The sequence below is a fragment of the Anguilla anguilla genome, chromosome 12, assembly GCF_013347855.1.
Source record: "Anguilla anguilla isolate fAngAng1 chromosome 12, fAngAng1.pri, whole genome shotgun sequence".
Classification (NCBI taxonomy): domain Eukaryota; kingdom Metazoa; phylum Chordata; class Actinopteri; order Anguilliformes; family Anguillidae; genus Anguilla; species Anguilla anguilla.
Window position 1 is genome coordinate 3,117,470 of NC_049212.1, and position 13,249 is coordinate 3,130,718.

General features: G+C 48.9%; 1 protein-coding gene across 3 annotated transcripts in view; it reads left to right on the forward strand.

Annotated features, from left to right (window-relative positions):
• LOC118209414 (spectrin beta chain, non-erythrocytic 4-like) overlaps nucleotides 1–13,249 on the forward strand; it is a 110,507-nt gene that overhangs the window by 58,771 nt on the left and 38,487 nt on the right. For 2 of the 3 annotated variants that reach the window (XM_035384694.1, XM_035384695.1), the window contains exon 19: nucleotides 4,458–4,604. In XM_035384694.1, the coding sequence (XP_035240585.1) occupies nucleotides 4,458–4,604 (147 nt within the window). Of the gene's footprint in view, nucleotides 1–3,352; nucleotides 4,109–4,457; nucleotides 4,605–13,249 lie in introns of those variants that run through there. The other variant, XM_035384696.1, reaches the window with a different exon arrangement.

The following is a 13,249-nucleotide window of genomic DNA, read 5'->3' on the forward strand; positions in this document are numbered from 1 at the left end:
CAAAAGACACAATTCTATATGATTCTTCTCCTCCTTGCAGGTTTGCTTGAGGAATATGAAGGTGTTTACTCATTTGAAAAGTCAGTCTCAGGACAGAACGTTCTCACAATGTTGCTGCAAAGTAGCGAGAGGGCTCACACTTTGCTGCTACCTCAAGGAAACCCCCATATGTGCATTTGCAAGGGAATGCAAGGAGTGCTAATAGTACTGAATTGTTATACAAGTGCCCTAATTTATGCTAAAAAGAGCTGAATGTTGGCAAGGTGGCAGTGTGCTGAACTGCGACCGGCTATAGTTATGCTGCGTATGTGGGTCAAGGTTTTTTGAACCTGGGCGTTGTTTTTTTTGGGGCTGCGTTTTGGTGTCTGTGTTACCCTCTGCATTACCGTGGCAGGCGTCCTGTGAATCTCCTGTGTCTCCCCATCAGTGCCTGTGAAAGACCCACACTGTTAAAAGGCTCCTCCGCTCTGCCTGTGAAAGATCCACACTGTTAAAAGGCTCCTCCGTTCTGCCTGTGAAAGACCCACACTGTTAAAAGGCTCCTCCGCTCTGCCTGTGAAAGACCCACACTGTTAAAAGGCTCCTCCGCTCTGCCTGTGAAAGATCCACACTGTTAAAAGGCTCCTCCGTTCTGCCTGTGAAAGATCCACACTGTTAAAAGGCTCCTCTGTTCTGCCTGTGAAAGATCCACACTGTTAAAAGGCTCCTCCGTTCTGCCTGTGAAAGACCCACACTGTTAAAAGGCTCCTCCGTTCTGCCTGTGAAAGATCCACACTGTTAAAAGGCTCCTTCACCCCACCTGTGAAAGATCCACACTGTTAAAAGGCTCCTCCGTTCTGCCTGTGAAAGACCCACACTGTTAAAGGCTCCTTCACCCCACCTGTGAAAGATCCACGCTGTTAAAATTTTTCTCCGTCAGCACCTGCTCCTGTGAAATAGAATGCTGTTAAAGGCTCCTTTATCTCGCCTGTGAAAGATCCACACTGTAAAAAAGCTCCTCCGTTCTGCCTGTGAAAGATCCACACTGTTAAAAAGCTTCTCTCTCCCAGGGCATCCTGGCCCTGAGCTTTATTTAGTTTCTCTGCCCACATTCAATAATTCACCACCTCAGCTTTATTATTTATTAAAGAGAAAAGAGGTGTATTTCTGAGGCTGCCAGAAGCTGTTTTTGGGCGCGGCCTTCCGGACAGGCGCTTACCCAGCGCTGTTTTCGGGAGGGAGGTGGTGGGACCGTTTTTAGGGACAGTGCACGTGAACAGTGGAACAGCTCGTACTTCCTGAACCGTAGGGTGTCTCCCTCATAGTAAAGACCATAGAGGTTGGGCTGCACGCTCCACCGTGTTCACCTGCGCTGGATTATATGTGGGGATTTTGCCTTTCATTTGCCTCCAAATGCTCATGTTTTTAGGATCTTTGGCAGGCCACTGGTGTCCTGCTGCTGAGTTTCTGATTGCCGTGTTCTTGGAGGGGGGTGGGGGGGGGGGGGGAGGAGGGGCGAATCGCCATATGTGCAGGGGGTGCTGCTCCTCCAGCAGTGGAAATAACTGAGGTGGAATGCTCCGGAAAGCCCGACTACTCTCTTGCATCTGTTTAATTTTGCATACAGCATGTTTCAGGGTGACCCGAATCGAGCCTGCCCCATAAGCATGATTATTTTTATACACCATTACCTGGCCATTGTACACTATTACCTGGCCGTTACCCAGGTTACCCTTATAGAAGGAGCGGTTTGGTCATTACCTGGGTTACTGGTATGCAGGAAGCAATCTGACTGTTACCCAGGGAGGGATCTGCCTGTTACCCAGGGAGGGATCTGCCTGTTACCCTGGTTACCCTTATACAGGGAGGGATCTGCCTGTTACCCTGGTTACCCTTATACAGGGAGGGATCTGCCTGCTACCCTGGTTACCCTTATACAGGGAAGGATCTGCCTGTTACCCTGGTTACCCTTATACAGGGAGGGATCTGCCTGTTACCCTGGTTACCCTTATACAGGGAGGGATCTGCCTGTTACCCTGGTTACCCTTATAGAGGGAGGGATCTGCCTGTTACCCTGGTTACCCTTATACAGGGAGGGATCTGCCTGTTACCCTGATTACCCTTATACAGGGAGGGATCTGCCTGTTACCCTGGTTACCCTTTTACAGAGAGGGATCTGCTGTTACCCTGGTTACCCTTATAGAGGGAGGGATCTGCCTGTTACCTTGGTTACCCTTATAGAGGGAGGGATCTGCCTGTTACCCTGGTTACCCTTATAGAGGGAGGGATCTGCCTGTTACCCTGGTTACCCTTATACAGGGAGGGATCTGCCTGTTACCCTGGTTACCCTTATACAGGGAGGGATCTGCCTGTTACCCTGGTTACCCTTATACAGGGAGGGATCTGCCTGTTACCCTGGTTACCCTTATACAGGGAGGGATCTGCCTGTTACCTTGGTTACCCTTATAGAGGGAGGGATCTGCCTGTTACCCTGGTTACCCTTATACAGGGAGGGATCTGCCTGTTACCCTGGTTACCCTTACACAGGGAGGGATCTGCCTGTTACCCTGGTTACCCTTATACAGGGTGGGATCTGCCTGTTACCCTGGTTACCCTTATACAGGGAGGGATCTGCCTGTTACCCTGGTTACCCTTATAGAGGGAGGGGTCTGACTGTTACCCCGGTTACGCTTATACAGGGAGGGATCTGCCTGTTACCTGAGTTACCCTTATACGGGGAAGGATCTGCCTGTTACCCTGGTTACCTCTTACAGGTCAGGCAAAGAGCATGGTCCTCTGTGATGGAGGTGAGAGTGAAGGGTGCTGAAGGAACGGTTTGGAGGGAAAGAGAGAGGGAATAAAAAAGAAAATGTGTTGAGGGCTCTTTAAATGGAAGCAACATTCTAAATCAGGCAGCAAACCCTGGCCTGTATGTTCCTGCATATCTCTCTCTCTCTCTCTCCCTCTCTTTGTCTCTCTCTCCCCCCTTTCTCTCTCACTCTCCCTCCCTCTCTCTCTCCTCCCCTCTTATTTCATTCAGCTCATTTCCAGTGCCCCTCTCTTTCTCCTCCCTCCACTCCTGCTCACAGTGCAGTAATTTGAAGTGCAGAGAATTGTCCCTTGTGATGCCCAAGAAAGACGTAGGTTCTCTCTCGCTCTCTCTCTCTCTCTCTCTCTCCCTGTATCACTCGCTCTGTCCACCCCCTCCCCTTCGTCCCTCCCCCCTCCTCTCTCTCTCCCCCCTCTCTCGTGCGCGTGCTCTTTCTCTCTCTCTCTCCCTCCCTTGCTCTCTCTCTCTCTCTCTCTCTCTCTGTCTCACTCCCTCCCTCTCTTTCTCTCTCTCTCTCCCTCCCGCCCTTCCCGCCTAGCCTCCCGGGCGCTAGCTCAGCTCTGCTCTGCTCCACTCTGCAGTGGCAGAAGGCAGCGAGGGCTAGCCGTGCGCTAGCAGGAGTACGGCATCGCTGAGCAGCACAGACTGCAGCGTTCAGCAGCACGGAGAGCGGGAGGGAAGGAGAGAGAGGGAGAAAAACAACATGGACGCGCCGCCGCCGTGACAGAGCCTCTGGAGCGACTGACGAGAGAGCGCTCGGATTTCTGAGGAGAAAGGGGGGGGGCGGCTTAAGATCGGAGACCCTCCCGCTCCTCCCTCCTCCGCCTCCTCCTCCCCTCCACCTCCCCCCATCTTCCCTCTCCATCCCCCGCTCCCCCTCTCCCCTCTCGCTGCGTTGATACCCAGCGCTGCTGCTGGGCTCGCATTCCTCCCTGTACCTGAGACAGCCCTCCAAGAGCTCGGGGGGGGGGGGGGGGGCGGGTCCTGCTGCCCCTCCATCTGCTGTTCTCCTCCTCTTTCCTCTCCTCCCCACTCGTTCCCCGTCCTCGTCCTTCTGTGGATCTGAGCCTCCGGAGCGATCGGCAGTCCTCCTTCCTGTGTGCTCTCTCTCTCTCTCTCTCTCTCACTCTCTCTCTCTCTCTCCCGCGCTCCCCCACCACACCGGTTGTTTTGACCCTTTTGGAGCCGGGCCCCCCGGCAGGGCCCCGGGCCGCGGGTGTGAGGATGGAGAGCGCGCGCGGGCCGGCTATCGCGCCGGAGAGCCGGCGGTGACTGGGGGCTCGCGTCCCCCCCGCGAAGGCGAGTGTGGAATTACGAGCTGGGGGGAAGGCGGGCCGGGGAAGAGACGGGGGGGGTTTGCCTGCGAGGGGGGTCGTTTGGGGGTGGGGTTTGCCGGAAAGGGGGGGGCTGGGGGGTTTTGGCTTAGCTTGCGCTTGGCTCTGAAATGAATGGAGCAGAGAGCGTTTGGGGGGGATTTCAGTTCCCCTCCTCATTATCCGCGGCTTGCTCATTCACTGGTCCCAGGGACCGTGTGGAAGTGACGAGCCCCCCCCTGCCCCCCCCCCCCCCCCCCCCCCCCCCCCCCCCCCCGCTGGAGGAGGGTTCCTGGCAGGCGGCCTCACCGTGTTTGTTTGTTTTCCCCCTCCAGCTGGGCGACTGGGTGGCGGAGAAGATGCTCATGGCTCAGGACAGCTCCCGGGACGAGGGGCAGAAGCTGCATAAGAAGTGGCTGAAGCACCAGGCCTTCATGGCCGAGCTGGCGCAGAACAAAGAGTGGCTGGACAAGATCGAGAAGGTGAGCGGGTCTGGGGGAGTGTGGGGAGGGGGGAGGCAGGCAGGGGGGAGCCTCCGTTTCCCCGTGAGACAGCGAGGGCTCCCCGCAGGAGGACAATAACCCGCGCGCGCTGTGCTTCTCCGCTGAGGACTTTGTTCCCGTTTGCTCGGAAACAGAAGACAGCTCTTCCTCTGGATGTTCAGATGCTGGTTGCCGTGTAATAAAATGGTGTTGAGAAGCGTACAATAGGAAACGTGGGCGGTTGTTGTCTGTTGTTGTTTATTTGCAAAGGCCTGGGTCCTTCTGCGGCTGAAGTCGAGTAGCGTCCGCGCGGCCGGTGCTGTGCCTCTCCCTGGTGCTCTTATTGCTGCTTCTAGATCTGTTAGCGACACTCGCAGGTTGGCTGTTTCTGTTTTTGTTTGAGGGCATGGCTTCTCTGCTTGGGTTCCGCTTGCTTTGAAACGCAGATAGAACACATGCACGTGACTGAGCTTGCCAGAGTCTCGAGATCAGAGGTGTGCTATTTTAATCTGAGGCAGGATGGGAAATTGAGTCTCTGTGACATCACATGACACAATATGTTTCCAAGCGAAGTCCATTTAAATATCTGATTACTGTTTGGCATTTGGAAACATTTACAAGTACGAATGAATTCTCAAAAAGTCACCGATAAGATTTTACTCTGAGATCATCTTTAGACTGCAAAGCAGTTATTAATGGTGTTTAGAAGGTTTGATTTGACCCCTGAAAATGTTTATATTCAGCTGTTTCTTTGTTCAAACAGTCTATCCTTAAGGAATTCACTTAGATAGCAAAGTAGAGGTATAGTTAAGGGGTGTTTTTGGCTGTGTGCTTAAAGTAAAAGTAAATCTGTGTTGAAATATAAAAAAATATGAAGCATGCTTTTACTTATGTAAACACGTGTGGCAAGTAAAGCTAATTTGCATATTGTTGGCACTCAAATATATACACTTTACATCAATTGTGACACAAGCTTTGAATTATTTATTACAGTGTAAATAATACATTGATTTGTGAATACTATTACTTGACAGTGAAAGAGGAAAAATTCACATTTTTTTTTTGTATTTTGAAATATGTTCCTTGTACATTGTTCATATACAAGTTCAAGTTCATATTTTAATTAACATTAATTTTCTGCTCCGTGGAGGGCCCTGTTTGTACTCCGCTAAATGCCACAGATGTGCTCGTCTGCTCTTTGCTGGCTTTTTCTTCGAGGAAAGTCAGAGGCTGCGCCTGCTTTTGTGACGGTTGTCTGCTTTGATTGCTTTTGAGCCTGGAAGGTGGCCAGACTCCTGGGCCCGATGCCAGGGTTATACGCGTAATGGCTCAGCCGTACGGCCCTCACATTGCCTCACCTGTTCGATCGGCGCTTAGAAGAACACGCGGACTGGAGTAATGGTGGGGGGGTTGCTAACAGTAGGATTGGGTCCATTTCATTATTGTGCCTGTCTGTTTTTTAAGCACATGTAGGTGCCTCTGAGAAATGTATCTGGCTATAATGGGAAGTTCTCAGAGTCGAAAGGTTTCAGGTGTTTTCTTTTTCTGTTGAAAGGGAGTGACAGGCTGCTGGGTGGCTCATCCGGTTAAGGCACCACACGAGTGAACCTCAACCTCAAGTTCAAATCCGGAACATGTCAGCGCTGACTGTGGTTGGCAGCTCCATAGGGCAATGCACAGTTGGCAGTTGCATCAATGAGGTGGATGAAGGTTTATTCAGTTAGAGATCTGTGCTTCATCACTCTCTAGAGGCTCCCTGCTGGTTGATCGGGTGTCTGAGTCCTGCATGGTAAAGCCATGTATGAATGTCTTCCTCCGACCCAAGTCTGTGTGAACTTGGCTGGGTGTTTGTTTGTGTTTTTAAAATCCATATTAAAAGCAACATAAGACGAATTTGCTCCTATGTTGTAAATGCCTGTTGCTGTTAGGAGATATTGACGGAATCTTCCACTTTTTCCTCCATTAGGTTAGCTAATTTGGTCCACCTTCTTTCTGATGGGAGGTTTTTTTTGTGTCTTTTTCCCCTCTCTGGAGAAAACCTAACCGTCATTAAGTAGTTTGCCTCCATTATTAACTCCATTATTACAGTTTTAGTAAACTAAAACTGTAGTTTACTATAATCTGATTCTGGCTGAATTTGGTTGTATTTTCTGCTAACTGTTTGGAGCTTGTGCGTTTTTAGTGGCTCCATCACGGCAGTACTCTACCTGGACTTGGGGAGATTGTTAGGGTCTATAAAATGCAGCTAATGCTGTGTAAGGGTTGCGAGTTTGTCTGCCACCATTGCCGGCTCATTGAGCACCTTGAGTGAGATCCTTCATCTTGAGGGCTAACTTGCTGAATTACAGTTCCAGGAACTAAGCAGCATGTCCTTTAGCGAGATGGTCTGCATGCCACAGCTGGGAAGGGGAGGGGACTCCAGACCAGGCAGGGAGAGAGATTAGGGTGACAGTAGAGCACAAGTGCAGAAAAGCGCATGCGGACCACACAGGGGTGGCATCTCCAGAGGTTGTGGTGTCCAACTGATTCCAGCCCTGATGGTGGGAGGACTGAGGAGCTACTGGGCGCCCAGATGGCCAGGTCCTCCAGGAAAAGGAGTCAGTGATAGTGTGGGTTATTAGAGGTGTAGACAGAATAGTCTGTTCGCATGACAATGAGTCTGGTATGGTGTGTTGTCTGCCTGGTTCCCAGGTAGGAGATCTCCTGGAGCATGCGGACAAGCTTCTGGTTACGGCTGGGAGAGATCCAGTGGTCATGGTTCATGTTAGAGCCATATGACATGGGTCAGGGTAGGTTTGAGGTTCTGCAGGACAAATTTGTAGAGCTAGCAGAAAAGAACCTTCATGGTAGCATTCTCTGGAATTGTACTGGTTACCATGTGCAAGCAGAGGGAAGCAAAACTTTATTTGGAGGTTTAACACGTGGCTACAAACCTGGTGTAGGAAAGAGGGGTACAGGTTTATGGGGCACTGGGACTCCTTTTGGGACAGGGGTGACCTCTACAAGAGTTGTACCTGCACTGGAGGGATACTGCTGAATTAGGACAGCATATGCTTAGAGTAGCACAGGATTATTTAAACTAGGGGAGAGTTCTCAACGAGCCTGAAAATTCAAGCCTGACCCAACCTGGCCCGAGTGACCTGAAGCCCCAGCCCAACCTGACCCCCCCCCAAAAAAAAAACCCGTTGGAGATTGCCAGAAAAGATCTGAGCGGCTTGTATAGGCTCGGACTGTGCAGACACACACACACACACACACACACACACAGCACAACAAAGAGCGAGTAGGAACACCGTGAGCTACAACACACACCGATGATTAAAAACTCTCAAGGATGCTCTAAGTAAAACAAAATGCTTTATATTAAAACGTCCACATGGCCTATCGTTAATTATGTTGTCGTTTGTCCGTTTTGTGCTTATTTAAAACTGATCGCTTTTGCTTTGAGCAGTCTCAGCCACAGTAATCCGATTTTGCCAAAAGCTAGCAATTGGATTTTTACCTCTAATATTTTTTAAGTTTGTCATGGTGGTGGTGATAAAATTTTTAAGATGTGTTTTTTGTTAGAATTGGATTAAGCTTGTTTGTTGTTGTGTCGTTTGCTTATTCTTGTTAACGTTTATGTGGAATTTCGCTGAATTCCATTTATGTCCCCTCTTGTGAACCTGAAGGATCTCATCCGTAGTGTTTCTAAATTTGAGAGGCGCGAGAGGAGGCCGTGCAGATGGCCTTTTTGTCCGTGATTACGTAATTGCGAGCACGGAGGTGGTGCGCGCCAACTTCCGCAAGAACCATAAATGGACCGTATCGACTATTTTAACGGTATGCCGTTGGGCGTGCAATAATGAGAGGAATTCAGCTAGGCTACTGTTTTCCTACCTTCCTTCGTTAAAATTGTCCTCTTACAAGCTGAGTGAAAAATCACTTGTGCTTTCTGAATGTCAGAGTCCCCGGAGTTCACCTGGGGCCTCCATGGCGATGGCCATCTCCATGGCGATGGCCGTGAGTGTCTCCAGACGATCAGCAGACAGACACTCGTAAAGCTAAAATGATTTTTGCAGATTTCGCAAAGGCTGGGAAGATGTCCATGTATGCTGTCTCCTGCAAGCTTCCTCCATGGGTTTCTATCCATGTTTTTTTTTTTATTTTTTAATTTTTTAATGTGTTTCACTTGCGTCAGTTCCTGTTTCAGAGTATGAGGTTTGGCTTTCAGTCTTTGACCAACACCAGTGCTTCTCCCAGTCAGCACACTGGCCCTGTCGCTGCCCAGGCCCACCAAGCGCAATGGCCCTGATTTTGAATGTGAGATTGCACCGGTAATCGTCACTGCATCCCCGTGGGATGCTGTAATATTCCCTAGAAATGCAGTTTTGGGCCTCCCATCCTTCACGCAGCACGCATACACAGGTAACTTATTACTGCTGTTATACCAATAAGGAGCCATCACCGATCTCCCTCACTGCTTGCTCAGTAATAGTTTCAGTGACTGCAGTCTGCATTTCCTCTGCACTCGCATGGTGCCTGTAGTTTGTGCCTTTCTCCAGTGCAGGGCAGCCGTTCAGCTTTGGCACTTGTATTACATGTATTGTATCGTGATGTAATTTTGTTGTGGTTCGTTGTGTTGTATTGTAGTAACTGGAGAGCACTTTGACGCAACTCCTGTTGTTTTTAAATGTGCTATACAAATAAAAGTGACTTGACTTGACTTATTATAAAGGAAATGTAGACAGTTTGTAGCATCACATCACATTATCATGCCATCCATTTGACTGGTGCCTTCCTCAACTGAAGTTTGCGTTCTCTTACTAATTGGTAGGCCTACCTGCGGAGACAACATTACAATGGTCGTTTTGTTCCAAATGTCTTTTTTTTTTGTTTTGGTAGATTATACATCCATTGGTGAATGAGTTTTTTTTCTGGGATTCTTGGCAGATTTTGTGGAACGTATGGATTGTCTTTATACTGCCCACTGTTTTTTCTTCAGCATTCTTTGAATTCTGTCCTTTTCGGTTTGGAGAATTCAAAACCAAAGCATCAGGAGGTGGGTGCAGACAAACTCTCCTGACTTTGTGTTTCTCCATGCTGGCTTCATTCATTTGCAGGGTTTTTCTAGGTCCTGGTTTTTTGGCAAGGAGTTTTAGTGAAAAACCCTAGGAGTGATTTCTGTTCTAATTTACTCATGTTGAGCAAGGTAGCCAGAGCATGACATCTTGTTTTTTTACTTTTCATTCAGGTTAAGCGCTTTCTCTTCAAATCTAGCAATGCTACCAATGTGTAAATATTTTATGATCTATAAACAACAAAAATGTACATAGACACTGAAAGAGGATTGTCTCAGTAGTAACAGTAGTAAGTAGTTAACAGGAATAATTATTTTGTTGTGGTTGAAGTCAAGTTGTGGTTTGTTGTGGTTCAAGCATACACATTAGGCTATACATTGTATTAACCAAAGTTTAAAAGGTGCCATCGGGTGCACACGCTTACACCGATGTTATCTGCTGATGGTCGACACCTTTTGGCTATACTATACCTGCAACTAACTGTTGATTTTGGCAGTTGGAGTGTTCTGGTTGAGGCTTTGTGCGGATATACACAGTTGGTGTACTTCTGTAGAAGTGGTTCTCGATGAACCCGCACAGAAATTAAGCTCTGTGGATGTTCGTGAGTAACCGTGCCATTATATTTGGAAAGAAACGTTGCTGTTGAGTTCAAATGAAAATTTTTGGCACATTAAACACCACAAAAGCAGGGACCCAATGAAGTCCATTGTATTAGGGTGAGCTGTAGTGGATACCTAGAAAACTCATTATATCTCAGCAAAGCTCTGGATGGATAGGCAGTATTCTAGGTAAGTGGAAATGCCTTAATTTCATTTTTGGGTGAACTGCACCTTTAAGTAAAAGAGTGATGGCAGCAAGTTTTATCTGGGAGGGAACAGCACCTAAATAAAGGAACTTAATGATATTAGTGATGAGGTAAGCAGGATTTCGGCAAAGGTGAAGGAATGGGTACAAGGGAAGTGCTCTTTAATTTTCAGGACTGTGGTGGGTGTGGCATTTTCTGAGCAGAGCAGTAGTGATAACAAGGGGGTTTCAGGGTCAGAGTTCAATTTCACTTCTCAGAATCAGTATTTTCTCTGATGTTGCCAGTTTTCACCTTAAAATGGACTAATTAGAGGTTCCATTCAAACGGGCTGGCTTTGTCAGATCACGGTTGAAAAGGGACTCTGGAGTTATCACGGTCGTTTGCAATCAGATTGGCATTAAATGCAGAGCGGTCTACTTTCAGGGCAGCAGACTAGCCAGTTTTCTTTTAGGGTGAGGAGATTAATTTTAAGGCCAGGTTTTCTCCACATTCACTCAATCTTACGATGCTCATCTGTAGGCCTATTGTGAATCACGTCCTGTGTTTTGCTAAGTAATTGAAAATATGAGGGTGTCTTCTACATGTACTTTATGTCACTTGATGGATTTCCTTTGTATTTTTGACTGAATGCAGTACCGTTGCTCTTGTACGGCTCAGCTATGGAATAAAGATCGTACGGTTTAGCCTGAGGCACAAACATTCTTTTTTTGTCTGAGAGGAACACGCTGGTTGTCTCACGTGAGCATGGTGCTTTATTTCAAAGTGACTAACTAAAGCATGGAATGGCCCAAGACCCCCTGTGGGGATAGTTCAGCCACTTGTGGACTCAATAAATCTCCTTCCTGTTGTTATGGTTTTAAACACAGGGCTGTGTGTTCAGGATTGCCTTGGGATCCATAAGACTTCCACCCCTAGCTTCTGACTGACAAGATTTTTTTTCCTTGGGGAAAAAAAAGCATGGCGTTCCGGAATATTCCAGTATCGTAGGACTCTGCCATGGGGCTGTGACAGACCATCTGGCCAGCCAATGAGAACTTAAATGAAAATTGGGGAGGTATTTATATAGAATGGAGGGTTGTATAATTCACTTTTGGAGCAGGAGAGCCAAGGGTGTCTGAAGGTGTTTCATTGGACGTCCCCAAAGATATCGAAAGGTGTTTCATTGACCTTCTCATTTACTCTTTTAGATTCCAAAGAGTCTCACTGGCATTTTAGTGTAGTGGGGCCGTGTTGTTCCTGGTTACCTAATGAGTGTAGTGGGCCCTTTCCATCACTGATTCAGAGCCCGTTTCTCATGGGTCCCAGTGGCCCAGTCACACAATTATCACATGAGCAGGCTGAAGGCCTTGTGCTGAAAAATGAAAAAAATCTAATGTGCTTTTAGCGTCTGGCTCTCTTTCCATTTTATTTTCAACTTGCTCTCTTTCTCTCCTTCTCTCTGCCCCTCCCCCAACCTCAGGAATAAGTGAGTGTGTGTGTGTGTGTGTGTGAGAGAGAAACAGAGAGAGAGAGAGAGAGCAAGAGATCCCCCCTCGCTGTGGTGATGCATGTGAGTCTCTGTGTTCGCTGGCAGAGGAGTTCAGGTCTGACCTTGCTGTTCAACACAGCACAAACAGCTGACATACAATTTCCTCCCTCACCCACCCCCATCACCCCCCCACCCCCCTCACCCTCCCCCATCACCCCCCACCCCCCTCACCCTCCCCCATCACCCCCCACCCCCCTCACCCTCCCCCATCACCCCCCACCCCCCTCACCCTCCCCCATGCGGATTGCTTGCCCCAGCATCGTGGGGCAGCCAGCAAAGAGGCGTCCTTGGGATTCAGTTTGATATTTCAGCTCATTATGTTCTCCCATTTACGTTCATGTTAATATTTAATCCCAGAAAGGCTCTTAGGCATAACGTGGTTCTTCTACCCTGTTTCACGAGTACATCTGGTCCCGACCACAGTGCCTAGCCCCTTAGTGTCATCCCCCCACGGCCAAGAATGGTCTCTCCCACTGTTAATGAGGGGCCAAACCACCCGATCGCTGATGGGGGGACGTGACATGCTCCAGTCATCCTAAAACATTTGTTAACAGCCCAGCTGGCAGCCCTGATGTGTTCACACGTGCTGTGGTTGCATAATGAGCAGAAACACACATACACGCCATCTATAGGTAAAGAAGCTTTAGCTTGTTTTGGCTGAATATAGCTGTTTGGGGGCTGATGGTGCGTTCTGTTCAGCCCTGGCCTTTAGAGTAATAACTATGCTAATTATTTCAGCCTCCCAGCATGCGGCCTCTTCTGCTCTGGTAACAATGAGCAATAACTGTGAGGATATGGCTGCAGGTCAACATCCAGACTGGCTCTGGTTTTCCTCCAGGCATACGTTAGCCATGTATCTGTGTGTGCGCGCCTGTGTGTGTGCGTGTGGGGGTGTGTGTATGCGTTTGTGTGTGTGTGGTGTGTGTGTGTGTGTGTATGCGTGTGTCTGTGTGTGTGTGTGTGTGTCACACTCAGTAACATGCCTATCCTGTGGCTGGGTCCTTCAGTAACAGGCCTGTCCTGTGCCTGGGTCCCTCAGTAACAGGCCTGTCCTGTGGCTGGGTCCCTCAGTAACAGGCCTGTCCTGTGGCTGGCTCCCTCAGTAACAGGCCTGTCCTGTGGCTGGCTCCCTCAGTAACAGGCCTGTCCTGTGGCTGGCTCCCTCAGTAACAGGCCTGTCCTGTGGCTGGGTCCCTCAGTAACAGGCCTGTCCTGTGGCTGGGTCCCTCAGTAACAGGCCTGTCCTGTGGCT